This window comes from Mastigoproctus giganteus, chromosome 6, assembly GCF_048544385.1.
Source record: "Mastigoproctus giganteus isolate SK-2022 chromosome 6, ASM4854438v1, whole genome shotgun sequence".
In the NCBI taxonomy this organism is placed as follows: domain Eukaryota; kingdom Metazoa; phylum Arthropoda; class Arachnida; order Uropygi; family Thelyphonidae; genus Mastigoproctus; species Mastigoproctus giganteus.
Window position 1 is genome coordinate 66,090,630 of NC_143580.1, and position 13,923 is coordinate 66,104,552.

At 36.0% G+C, this 13,923-nt stretch overlaps 1 protein-coding gene across 2 annotated transcripts; it reads left to right on the top strand.

Annotated features, from left to right (window-relative positions):
• The first annotated feature begins 944 nt into the window (after nucleotides 1-944).
• LOC150084378 (cuticle protein 10.9-like) lies at nucleotides 945-9,278 on the top strand. Of its 2 annotated transcripts, none has more exons than XM_090376013.1 (3): nucleotides 945-1,115; nucleotides 2,141-2,218; nucleotides 8,652-9,278. In XM_090376013.1, exons 1-3 carry the CDS (start codon nucleotides 1,104-1,106, stop codon nucleotides 9,018-9,020), a joined length of 459 nt encoding a protein of 152 aa, XP_090232139.1. In that variant the 5' UTR covers nucleotides 945-1,103; the 3' UTR covers nucleotides 9,021-9,278. The 2 variants fall into 2 exon arrangements, with proteins under 2 accessions (XP_090232139.1, XP_090232140.1); XM_090376014.1 differs by lacking the exon at nucleotides 8,652-9,278 and adding an exon at nucleotides 5,491-6,049 and having other exon boundaries at nucleotides 977-1,115.
• Nucleotides 9,279-13,923: the final 4,645 nt, after the last annotated feature.

Here is a 13,923-nt window from a genome sequence, read left to right on the forward strand (position 1 = left end):
TTAATAGTTCTGGTTAAGGCTTTTATTTTCGTAGTAGAGAACATCCTTCCAAATTTTCGTTTCCGTTCAACAGTTTAAAAAGCGATCAATACAGCACTTCGCAATTACAATAATTAACCACTTACCCCTTAGCAGAATAACACTGTACATCCCCTTGTGCCTACTTATCATTCCCCAAATATCGAATAACAAACCACGTGTCACCACAAGATTTATTAAGCCTAATTTAATTTTATGATGCTGTACAGTTGGTGTATTAACCATTGTCAGACAGACCTCCTCTTTTCAGGAATAAAACAGTTAGAAAAACTCTTAAAAAGCCTTGACTTTCTACGCAGTTTCATCCCGCTACTGTTCTGCCAACCTCGTGAAGCCTCTATGGCCTGATGCGCTCTTCGGTAATGTTCACAACACACAGAAAAAAGAAACAGGGCGAAAACAAGGAACGCAGACCGGTCACATATGTCCGGAAGAAACTCGTTTCCCTAGCTGCACACCTCAATTTCTCTGATTCTTTCGCCTTTCTTATTCCCCCATCCCCGGTTTGGGGGCTGACCTCCTCCAAGAAGAGGCATGCCCTTTGTTTTCCCCCTATAATTTATACGCGTACACCTCACGTATCCGTGTCATCAAACAACCTCCTCCCCCCCTCTCAGTACTCCTTCCCCATCGAGTGAAAATGGGGAAACAGGGTGGTGTACGAGAGTCATCTCTGTATTTTCCTCCCGCCTGCTTCTCCTCCCCCTCTCTTATCAATGGAAGAATGTTTCAGCCTGAAAAAAGTAGCCGCAGCAACCCATATTGGCACGGCAGCCTGAAGGCATGCTGTAACATCTCCAAGGCTGGCGGGGAAACAGGAGCATCCTGCATTTAGGTAGGTAGTCTGGATTGCTGTGACTCGCGTGCTCCTCTTTGCCCCTCTTGTCATCCTCAGGGCCACCAATATATCAGACATGTCATTAATCTGTTCTTAGCTACGGAATAAATATAAGTGTGTCGATTCTTGTTTTTGGCCCATCCTCTCGGCAGTATAAATAGGGAAGAACGCCATCCTTTTCTCACATTCGAGTCTCAGGAAAGACAGTCAGACAGCTGAAGATACGATGGCACCTCTGGTAAGTGCTGTTCTGTTCCTTTAGTTACCGGGTTTTACTGCAATGGACGTACGAAGCAACTACTCGGCCAACGCTTTAGCTTGGATTTAGCGATATTTGCCTCTAGAAATATTTTGAATTATTACTTTTATAAATATTATTGATATATGTCTATCAGATTAGCGTTTAATTTATCAAATCTTTATTTCTAAAGAACCTAAAGGAATTCGTGAAAAACTAAAATTTTTTGCTTTCTAATTATTTTATAAATTATAATTATTATTTATAAAATTTAGCGGCGAATAAAAGTAATCTTTCTAATAAATAAATTATAGTTATTGTTCCAAAACTACTCTTAAAAACATTTCTAATGAGCTGAAAAAGAGAATCGGTTGATAATTGTTGACAACGTAAAAATTAACTAATGAGAATACAACTTTCTCAAATTTATTTGTTCGATTAATAAGGAATTTTCGTATTTTTAATATACTTCTGTTAATGCCATCAAATACGAAATTGAACTTTTAAACAAATACGAAATTAAACTTGCCTGATATTCTAATAATACCAGCCAAACAGTCTGTTGCTAAGGCTTATTCTATATATGACTTCTCGAATATTTTCTTCTTTAATAAATGTATTTTGATTTTTCGTGTAAATATTTATAACTTTATGAGAAATATAATACATTAGTTTTAGTCATTTTATCTGTTATATCATCTATTGACTGCGTATATATTATATCTTTCGTTTATTCATCTACATCTAAAATTTATATGCAAATTATTCGAACTTAAATATTATATCTATTAATATAATTTAAATAAGATAGATATTCAATTTAGATATTCAAATTCATTTAAGAAATAACAAAACTCCAGATGTATCCTTGCGTATCAAATATATGTTTTACATCTGTCTGAGTTTCACTAAAAATACTTTTAATATATATTTTAAGATACTTTTAACTACTGCATCACTATTTTTACTTAAAATTTTTATTTTAACAAATAATTAATTGGATTTTTCTGTTATTATTATTTCAGAGTTTTGTTGTGTTCGTGTGTGTTCTAGCAGTTCCAGCACTCGCACAAAGGGCCCCTCCAAGGCCTGGTGGTGGACCGGTGAGTATTGTAGATTAATACTTCATATCAACAGTGCGGTGGAAAAATATTGGAAGATTCACAAACCCATTTAACCACTCGGTATATCTGCATCAAGATTTTACTGGGTCATCTCCATTTTCTCCATGCAGATTAATCATCATAATAGCGTATATTGTGCGGTATAAATATATTTATATATTTAGAAAATACATTTAACCGCTCGGTCTTTCTGCACCAAGACTTTGCTCCTTAATCCTTTGACCACGTCAGGCAGGAATTTAGGAACATTTTCTATGTCAAAAAACAGCAGTCAGATTAGAGTTGCTTTCTAGGCCGATGTGCTATTATCCTCACGTTTTCTATTAGGGCTACGTGAAGATCAATGCTACTGATCTGATGACCTATTAATGGGAAAATACCATACTAGCAGATTGATGAAAGTTGATTCTAGCACCTGCTAATCCAGTTTTTTTATCCCTTTTGCTTTCCTGTTTAACGACTCCATTTAATTATTCAACAAGTGCAAGTAATTTCTTTCCTTTCAACCTTAGGCAGTTGTTTGGTGTTCCAACGGCTTCTGGGACACGTTGTCTGCAAAGCACTCTTTGCTAATCATAGATTCTTAAATATTTCGCCATCACTTAAGTGTCACGTTCAACATCCTTTTCGTATGCTGCTAAGATTCATAAAGACAATGGGAGAACTTGTGCTGCAAGAAAGAGACCAGCCAAGCGGTTTTAATGGGAAGATAAACCTGTTTGGTGCTCGTGTAGTTGACTCATTTCTAGCGAAACTACTCAAACAAGTTTGTAAGTACTGTAATGATGATGCCACAGATGTTTGGCTTCCCACCCCAGCTCGTAATGAGTGAACAGTATCTGCTTTTGGTGACCTCTCAACCTGAATAGCTGAATGGGTAGTTAATTTTCATACAGCTGTCAGGTACCACTTCACCTCTCTTTTCCTCTTCACCCTTCATAAAAATGACAAGTAAGACAGCCGTCTTAAAATCTACCTTAGGAACCCTTGCAACTCAGAAGGGCTCGTAGGATTATTCAAAAAATGTGTTAGCAGAGGTCTCGATCGTTATGGTAACTCTTTTTGAATATAAAATGAACACCTTTTCTTAAGCAGTGCGCAATGGTATGTTAATTTGTTGGTAGGCTCGCATCTTAAAGATCGACGTCATTTAAAGGACTTTCAGGTCCTGTTTGCAAACTTTTCTCTGAAACTAATTGACAAATCTAGTCCAAGAAATAGCATTTCCTTCAGCAGTATATGAACAGACGCAAAATATCCATAGCATTTCTTGTTCCATTAAACCTCACTCTCAAACAACATTTTTAGCTTATAATTACAGATCTTCATAACATTCTCCTGTTTTTAAAAAAATCTAACCATCGTGTAATGAAATATTACTTGAAATTATTATTCCATAGAACATTATTAGATACACACTGATATTAATCATTTCGTTATCATTTTTTATTTCCTTGCTCAGCTAATAGTAGTAGGAGGAGGACGAGATGAGGCTCCGAAGCCTTTTGCCTTCAGTTACGTTGCTCAACTTATAGGAGGTCAAATGTCTCGTGAAGAATCTGGGGACGGAACAGGAAAAGTACGCGGGGTCTACCGAATAAGCGAAGACGACGGACGTCAAAGGGTAGTCGAGTACTCAGCCGATGACAATGGATTCGTTGCAAATGTTCAATCAAATGAACCTGGTACCGCTAATCAAAACCCGGCAAATGTTATCTTCAATTCAAATGCCCTCTCTGCCCCTGCGGGTGGTCCAAGACCACAGAAAATACCTCCAGGTCCAGTTATCTCCGCTCCTCGTGCTGCTGCTTCGAGGGGAAAATTCACAGATAAAGGATTTTAGAACTTAACTAGGATACTCGAGGAGCTGTCCAACGTAGTTAGTGAGCACTTGCTTCAGTGTGCACACTTTCAGAGCTTAACAGTCAGTGATGGTCCTCAGAGTTGCGTGAAATAATCAAAATCTCATACTTTTGCTTCTTGTAGCATATATTTATATCCAGTTTTTTATGTATATATAAAGATATAGATTGTTGTTTAACGACAGATGTTCTCTCATTCTGTATTATTGCATCAATTCTAACTATTAAATTATTTATATATATTTGCATATACTTCTTCTCTTTTTTTAGATATTAATGTCTTCTATTATACGTAGCATCTTCTCTGAGACTTCCTGAGATGGATAAAAGGCCAATTTTGTTTTCTGGGATATATTTAACTTGGAAAGGAAATGGACAGCGCGTATAAAAGGCTTCTAGAATCCTCCATGAAAATTTGATGCAGAGAAAACGAAAGTTATCAATGCCTTATGTTTTAAAGACTAGTAGGTCCTTGTGTGAAAAGAAACGTATAATATTCCGAGATAATGAACGTAAAATCTATAAATTTTCCAAGGGATTTAAATCGCTATTTATTCTATGAACTCAGTTCATAATTGTAATGACCACCAAGAGGTAAAAGTTGGCTAATTGAAAAGTTAATATTTTTTAAAATTATTTTAAAAATAATTTATAAATACAACGATATATTTGTGTCTTAAGTGTAGCGTTCTTTTTTGTTTTTCTATATTTAAAATTCATCTAAATTCGTCGATCTGTGATTCATCCTTCTAAATTGCGCTATATGTAATTTTTTATTAAAATATTGAAACTGTCCATTTCTTTTTTTAGAATTCATGAACTGTAATGTAATATACTTTAAAATATTTCGCTTTTAAAGGTACTCAGTAATAGCTTTATTATCTAATAAATACAATTATAATAAAGAATTGGCTGAAATTCACTTGGAGTCGCGCAATAAACACAGAAATCATTCGTTTGAGTGTGGAAAAGGCCTAAGTTCGAATTCTATTAAAACGGAGGGGTTAGCAATTTTTAACACCGTGGCCAAGATAGTCAGTCCCGGGAGAGGATTTCATGGTTTATTCTCCTGGAGAGTCGAGTTTTTCGTATAAAAAACTAAACGAAGGATATAAGCAACTTGCAGACAACATATAATGCCTTAAGCGCCATAAACTTCCATTTTAGAGGGGAAAAAATCGATTTCTAATTGAGAAATGAAATTAATATTTATTCATTCTCTACCATGAGAGAATATTCGTGAGAGATGGAGCGAAAAACATAAGTAAACCTAATTTTTTCTCAGTCTTCACCATGTTTTAATGCCTTAAGGTAGTAGGTGTTAATGTAGCCTATTTCATTTCTATTTATTGTGCATGGCTTTCTGATCACTCTCTTTTTCCGCAACAGATTGACGAGAGTCCAAAACCTTTTGCCTTCAACTATGATATCCCACTCAAAGGCGGTCATATGTCTCGGGAAGAGACTGGTGATGGAACTGGAACTGTGAGAGGCAGCTATCGTATACAGGATGATGATGGACGTCAGAGGGTGGTCGACTACACTGCAGACGCCAGTGGATTCCACGCAAACGTCCAGAGTAATGAGCCTGGCACTGCAAATGAGAATCCCGCTGATGTTATCTTCAATTCAAACGCTCCCCATCCTTTCGCAAATGGAGGTCGTGGACGTAGGAGCGCTCCATTTTATCCAATCCCTGTAAATCTCCTCAGAAGATTTTAAGAGGCAGAATTAAAAAAGCAGGAGGAGATGGGCTGTTTGCATTGAGCTTTCCGTCGAAATCTGTCTACCGCACACTCCAGTAAAGCAAAATAAGCTCTACTGTTCTGTTAACGCCACCGCAGATAATCCAGCGACTTCTCTTATTATGCCTTCGATGTTTGCGGACCATTCCCAACCATGTATTTTTTCTGTGACACTGAATATAATATTAAATATTTTTGCAAAAAAATCTGTATACATTTGTTTGCATTCTTCGTTCAGACTTAGTATTATAACTATAGAGATAAATGATAATGAAATTATGAAAACAAAATTCTCTCATAAAGGACGTCAAAGGTTAAAATTAAAAAAATAATCGTTAAGATGGAAAAAAACAGAAATTAAAAAGGTTATAAAGTACTTAGATTTCTATAAACTTACATTTGAAGTTTTATATTAACAAAACCAATAGCGCCAACTGTTGAGAAATGAATGTTGGAAGGTTCTTTCCTAAAAGCGTTGAGATTTACTTATTTTTATAACTTCTTTCTGAATTTTTTCTAGAATCATTGGTTGCTGATTCACTGCCCCTCTCCAACCTTCTCAATAGTTTCTTTCTTTTGTCGTTCCAGGTGGCTACTTTATTCCATATCATAAGTTTCCTCCTTTTTTTCCCCACCATTTATAGCTTTTATGCCTAGTGACCAGTTAAACAGTTCATTCAGTGATCCACCCTTTCCCGAAAGTCCATACCCATACCATAAGTGATTTTCTGTGGAAATTCGTTGGCTGCACTTATTTCGTTGTCATAACGTTTTGATTTTTATCTTCGTTACCCTGGTGATCCATATGAATTTTTTCCAACAGACATTTCTTGGTCAAATTTAAAGGTTTAACATATAAAATTCCACTGATCATCTTAGCTTGCCGCACTTAATCTGTTCTCTATAGGACATGAGTTCTGTCCTGGCCGCGTTGTCCAGAGCTGAACTTGTTTTCTCTATTTCCAATCCTTAGGGTTTAATTCATTGATAGTCTTTGGTGATGTTTCATTTTTTTACTTCATATGTTTCATAGTGGTCAATAAAAAGCAAAAATATTCTTATCTTGTTTATATATGTGCTCTTGTCCACTGGATTCATATAGTCAAAAGATATGGACAATCCGTTCTTTTTTTTGGAAATAATATGAGAATACCTCAAAAAACTTCAATTATTTTTTCCACAGTCATGAGAAGCAGTGTCTTTTCTTTTAGGGGAAGGGGTTACAAAACATGCGCAGTTTCCTTTTAACTATAAAAACTAAGGCATGATATTTCTTTCAGATGTTCAAATCACATCGCAAGGAAAGTGGAAGAGTTCTTTCTAGTGGTAAGATGCTTTTTGTTGTTGCTATTTTGCGCCATGGCAACTGAGGACTTCAAGTACCAATGTCCTAATAGCTGTAAATTTCGTGACTTTATGCTCAACTTGTTTGTATGGTGAATTACAAAACTCGAGTTTCGGGAGAAAACTCTGAACGTGACTGACTAGTTTGCCACGGCCTAAAAAAAGACAAAAACGTTCCTCTCCTCTAGATGAGATTATAACTCCCACCTTTCCCACAAAGTGTGGAAGGACAGTGATGGTGGCTACCGTACTAACCGGGAGGGGTAAGATACACATTGTGGGCCTTGAAAGGAAGTTGACAGTAGCTGCGTATCTCAACTTTGAACCGATCATTGGATACAAACAATTATTTTAGATTTTTTTTATTATGACACTTGAACTGTAAATATTTTTTACACATTGCTTGTTTTATTTTTGCCATTTAATTTTTATATTTACAGGATACAAAGGATGTTGCCCATAGAAGGTCTGCCTACTCTGAATCCATTCTTCAGACATTATAAGCAATACATCTTTCTCTGGCACATGCCGGATTAGCCTAAGGATAACCCAGCGTGTACCGGAGAAAACGTGAGGAGTAGTGAGTCTGCTCTACAACAGTGTAGAGTAGACCAACTATTCCTCATAATTATGCCTCTCTGATTTCCACCAACTTTCTTAAACCTGATTTATATAGGCCATGAACAGCAACACTCATTCACGGTAATTTCACCTTTCATCGTTCCACTGGAGTCGTTTGTGAACATAGCCAAAGTTACATTTATGCCTCTTTCGGATTAGATAAAAATATCTTGTCATTCATATGCTATTTTCATGTCTTCTTTAGATATGAACCTTTGAGGTTCCTTCTCCATTGGCGCATTATAGCCATAGTAGCCTATGCGTCATTAAATCCCCATAACAACAACAATCCTTCTCCATTAAGATTCTCCTCTTCCATCACCAGCCCTTTACCATGCTTCCCTTTGGTTCTATAGAATGAGTTTAACTTATCTTAACTTAACTTGAACTTAACTTAACTTAGTTTTTATGTCTTCAAAATTGGTTATTTGCTATCGATGCATCATTTTAAAATGCACTCCCAATAACCTAAAATGCTATCATCTAAATATTTCATAAAATATTATGAAAGATTAATAAAATAGTCTTTAGTATTTCTATTACAGTTAACCACGCTTGAAATTTTATAGTTGGTAAGTGAGTTGTCAAACTTAAATTCACAGATAACATTAATACTAAAAAGGTAAACATAAATTTTATGAAGCAGAACATAATTTGCAATAGCCGCTGTCGAGCAAAATCAACCATGGACGACATTGATGACCAGTCTATCCAAGAATAATGGAGTATCTCCCCTTCTATTTACTCCTAGCTGGTACAATATACAATATTTTTCACTTTGTATTTGGTTTTACATTAATATTGATCCCTTATAAGCACTTTTTTTTTACTCCATCACAGCCAGCAGGAAATGATGTTCCAAAACCGTTTGCCTTCGATTATGTCGCTCAGCTAATAGGGGGCGTAATGTCGCGAGAAGAATCTGGTGATGGCACTGGGAAGGTTTCAGGAATCTATCGCATATCAGAAGATGATGGACGTTCTAGGGTGGTCGAGTACACTGCAGACGATACTGGATTCCATGCAAATGTTCACTCCAACGAACCTGGCACTGCCAATCAAAGCCCTGCCGATGTCATCTTCAATTCAAACGCCCCAGGTGGAGATCAACCTGGTTCACGAAGACTACCAAGCTCTCTGCAGGTAGTTGCTGTTCCTCCCGAACCTTCTTACTCCAGTAGGGGTCGCTTTTCAGGAAGAAAATATTAAGAATGAAAAATGGAGAATTTCGAGATCAGTTGCCTGTAAATTAGTGTAAACTACCTTTTTAGTAGCACATTTCTACTCTTGAACCTTTATTTCAATGAAACTTCAGATTCGTTCCCTCTTTTCTGTTTAAACCTTGATGTTCTGATATTTCTCTCTTGTTAAACCTCGCTATGTATATCTAACATGTTTCTAATTGTAAAATGGTTTAACAATAATAAAAACTCTGCGCAAAGTACATAAAAAAATACACTATTTTTCTGCGCGTTGTTGCGATTAATGACCTGACGTAAATGACACGTCACAAGTGACCTTTTACATAAAAAAAATTGACAAAGAAGTAATACAATAAACGCAAAAATTGCACAGTTAAATTTTTCCTAAATTTCAGCCAAGGTGACGCGGTTATACACATACGCATGATCCTCTTAAAGCTAATAGACATTATAGCTGTGCTAAAAATTGTCCAGAAACAATAATTTGAAATAAAACGTAATTATCAGGAAAGCTAGAAAGAGCCATTATGGGATTTGTAACCTGTTATTTGGATAATTTGGTATGTGGTTTAAAACAATAAATTTTGAAATGCTCTTGAAGGACATAGAGTGAATTATATACTAGAAGAGAAGATTTATTTCATGACGGGAGTAAAATCTTTTAGGAAAAGTGACCAGCTTCTTCGTTATATAAATCTTTGTAGATTGTGAGGTCTAATCCTTGTGGTGCACCAATAAACACACTACAGATCTTACACTGAATCTTACACAATATTTTGGTCTTAGTGATGAATTTTGTAATGTTAAGTACAATTTCACCTTTTTTGAAGGTGACAATGTACTTAGCACTATCACAGAATATTTCTAGTATTCAAATTAAAATCTAATTCATTTATGCAGAATTTTTCAACCGTTCATAATTAGGGATCAGCACGAGTGCTGTTTCTACACTCACTGAGGAGGGTTAGATGTCCTCAAAAGGTTGAGAAATCCTACGTGGCATGAAACAATTATGTGATAATTTTCAATTGAAGCTGAATATGTACGAAATAGCAGAGAAAGAGATGTGTGCAATATTTTCCTACATTCTCTATCAGGAAAATTATACATACACCAGTTTTATTTTCAGACACCAAAAGAATTACAGTATAAGAGTTACCAATCACAAGAACAGCTCTCCTAATTATGAAAGTATCTCATCTGAGTTTTAGTAATTTAAAATTGTGTTAATTGCTTAATAAGACAAGATTATTATTAAGAAAAGCGCAATTATCTTACCAGTCGAAATAACTAGACTGATACTTTATGCTAATTTTAATATGCACTTGAAAATATAAGAAAATATGGTAATTCAATTTTTAACGAAGAACTTTGCTTCATCACTTGCAAATATACTGCTGGTTGTATTCACCTTCCACTCACATGCGAAGGACATAATTTCATACTTAAAATTTTTTAATTTTAATTATGAAATCTTTCCCTCCTCTTCATTCGTCAAGAAGTATTTTAAGGTACAAAATCTCAGAAATAGAACTTTATTTTTGACAGCACTCCTATCCATTCTGTTGACATTGAAGACCTGGATGACAGTATGCAATTCGTTTTCAAGACAATCCATAGATCACTTTGTTTACCGATGGACTAAGAGGAAATAAAGACTTTCAAAGCCTGTTGTGTCCGGCAGTCCATGAAACAAGTGATGCTGGAGACAGACATCGAGGACGAGTCAGTTCATGAGTCCTGGGTAGGGATATGATTTCTAAGAAATCGACAGACAACACTTCGACATCACGGGAGAACTCACACTGCGATGGTGATGAATGCGTGTATCTGAATTATGGCTAAAGTGCATTCACGGTGTCCAAAAAATTCCTAATGTCCGGAAATCTAGTTAAAGGTCTTGGAATTGGAAAATGAGATTGGCTTCGAAGAAGAAATGAACATAAATAATACCTAGTATGGAAGCTGTAATTGGCCCGTACTGATCTGATCAACAAAGAGCTAATTGACTCTGTGATAGCCATTCTCGTGGAAATTATCCAAACATGGAAAGGAGCTTGGAACTTGGTATTATGCAACTGGCATAATACCAAGATTTTTTTTTCTTTTTTCATGTACTTATTGGTATAAACTTTATGGAAAGAGAACTTAATAGGATGCATCTTCAACTTCTGTTAACTATGACTTGAATTTGATTCCGTACTTTGAATGATAAGCAGTTTTAAGTGGCACATATGAGAATTTATAAATTACTTCAGCCCTGTATAATCAGACCTGTATCGAAATTGTACTCAAATAGAACTTGTTGTTTAGAATAAACGCCCAAAAAGCTAAGGTCATAAAGGAGTTGGTGTATTGTGTATTCTCTGGTAGCATTTCCTGATTGTTGGGTGAAAACCCCAGTTTGATGGACATAAAACCGTGCAACCTTCGCCCAATACTGACAATAAAAATTCCTTCAATTCAGATGGGACTCGAACCCATGCTTTTTCCATAAAGTGTGTTATCAAACACCTTCAGAGACTTATTACTGTCTTTAATTTATTTGGAAGGCAAAAAAGAAGGAGGAGGTGAAGGTGAAATATCTATATTCGAATAATTATATTCGAATATAAATGTTTATATTCGAAAAATTAAGAACTGTTTAAAAAATACCTTAGAAAAATTTTTAAAATTTAAGAATTGTTTAAGAAAACTCTAGAGATATTTTTAAAAAGTAAGAAAAGTTCATAAAACATTTTATTTATTATTTATTTAAACAAGCTTATAACAGAGGCTATCTCAATAATTCTCCTGTAAGCCATAGACACAAAAAAGTACATAAACAGTTCTAACTTAAAGAAAACTTTGATGTGATTCCAACTGAAATAGCTTTTATCTACACGAAGCTTTCAGAAAATTAAGCTTTCCCTTCAGCATGCAACTGCTTCTCATGCCGTATGTCTTTCCTTATACACAGTTGGACTATTAAGGAGTCCTACTAAGACAACAGAGAGAACGTATTTCTCTATCTGCTGATTGGTTGATATTCTTCTGGTTCCGGATTCGATGCTGGGCGTACATGAGACCTTCTATTATCTTAGAAGCCCTGGTTCCTACCTCCTACCCTCCCCAAGAGGATCGAGACCACCTTCCAGACTGTCCCAAGTGTTCTAAACTTTTAATAATGTTTGTTTTCAAAAAAAGGACATATACACATGTGGTCGGTCTGGCTGTTGTGTTGGACTCAAATACTCGTTTCCATTTACTTCGCTTACTCTTTATTTACCCTCTCAGTTCCGTTCTACATTTATGTGCGCGTGCGTATGCCTTCCACTCGATTGTCTTCCTGTATGTGAGTTTGTTCTCTAAGCGCATCTGCGATGTACGTATCTGAACATGTGTCACGAGAGACGACAGCCTAAATAACTATCGCGGGTCACTCATCCTCTGCCACTTAAATCTGAGGGTGCTCACGTGCCAGTTCAAAGTGCGCAGCACACCTCTGCGAAGAGCTTCCCTGACAGCTCCTATCAGTGGGCTCGCTGCACGCTTACGAAGTACCTTAGAAGGGCGAAAGTGGAATTTGATTACGAGGAAGCGTTGAAAGCACGAGATCCCATTTCCTGCACCTGCAGACAGGTTCTTCCGGATCAACAACAACAGCATTACTGGCCTCGAGTCTGAAGTTAAAAAAAAATGAAGAAGCCACATGGGATTTTCACTTGCTTAAGCTGTTGTCAACTGCAGTTATTTATGGCGACTTTCACCCCACTCTGAAAATGCTTTATGTTGGTGACAAACAGAAGCGAAGATTACGAACAAAACGCGAACCTAATCTCGGCACCGACTTGACCTGGGACGCAACACTGTTGGCAGCGGAGTTGCGAACTTCACAAGAGTGAAGAAACAGAAAAAACAAAGGAGCTTATCTGCGTGGGATGAGAAGACGAAGTATAATTAATACAACCTTGTCTGCTTCGATACTCAATCATTTCATTAAACCCTGAGGGGATAGAAATATGTGTAATGTTTGTTGCCAACAAAACCAGTAAAATTCAATATCAGAAACGCTTTCGAAATTGCATCTGACAATTCCTTCTTCGCAGTATCAGAGAAGTATACGTATTTAAGTGTTGTGGACCCCAGGGTTTCCCCCATTAGCCAAAGAAGAGAAGAATGAGCCGTTATTTTCAGCTCATTCTGGAAGTTCTCAGTGGAAGGAGTTGGATTTTTTCCCTGTGAATTTAGGTTCCGCCCATGCAGAGATAAACCAACCTAGAACAAGTAAACGCAATATACAGATCTTAAAACAGACCCACCCATCCAATCACAACCATCATTCATCATATCGTAGATTATATAATCGTATTTTCGGCACAACTACACCTTCTGGTGGGAAACTTCATAAGTAATTGATAAGTAGTTGATTATATATAATCTATCTGTTGTTCTATACCAGATTTTTTTCATAAATACAATTTCTATTTCATTTTCTTAGCGATCATATCGGTCTCTTACAGTGAAGCTAATACAATGGCAAAAAAAAAAAGAATTATATATACTGTATATAGATAACATGATTTTGTTAAAACTGTTTTTTTTCTTTGAATTAAAATGTTCAAAAATTCAAAGGAGAAAATAATTTTAATAAAATCATTTATGGGGACACATTTTCAAACTTTTTAAGTATTTCCAGAATATTCTCTTTTGGTATAAATAGAGGAAATTTTTGCGAGCGGAATCAGTGGACTTTTAACTTAATCAAGTACAATCGGGTAATGAATAAATATCACAGATCTCGCATACTCCAACTGCTACCTTTATAATACTTTTCCTCGGTATTGCATTTCTTCAGTAAAGCAGAAATTCACTCAGAAATTCAACTGCCGTTTTCCCTTATTTACAATACTTTCCCCTCGTTTTATGAG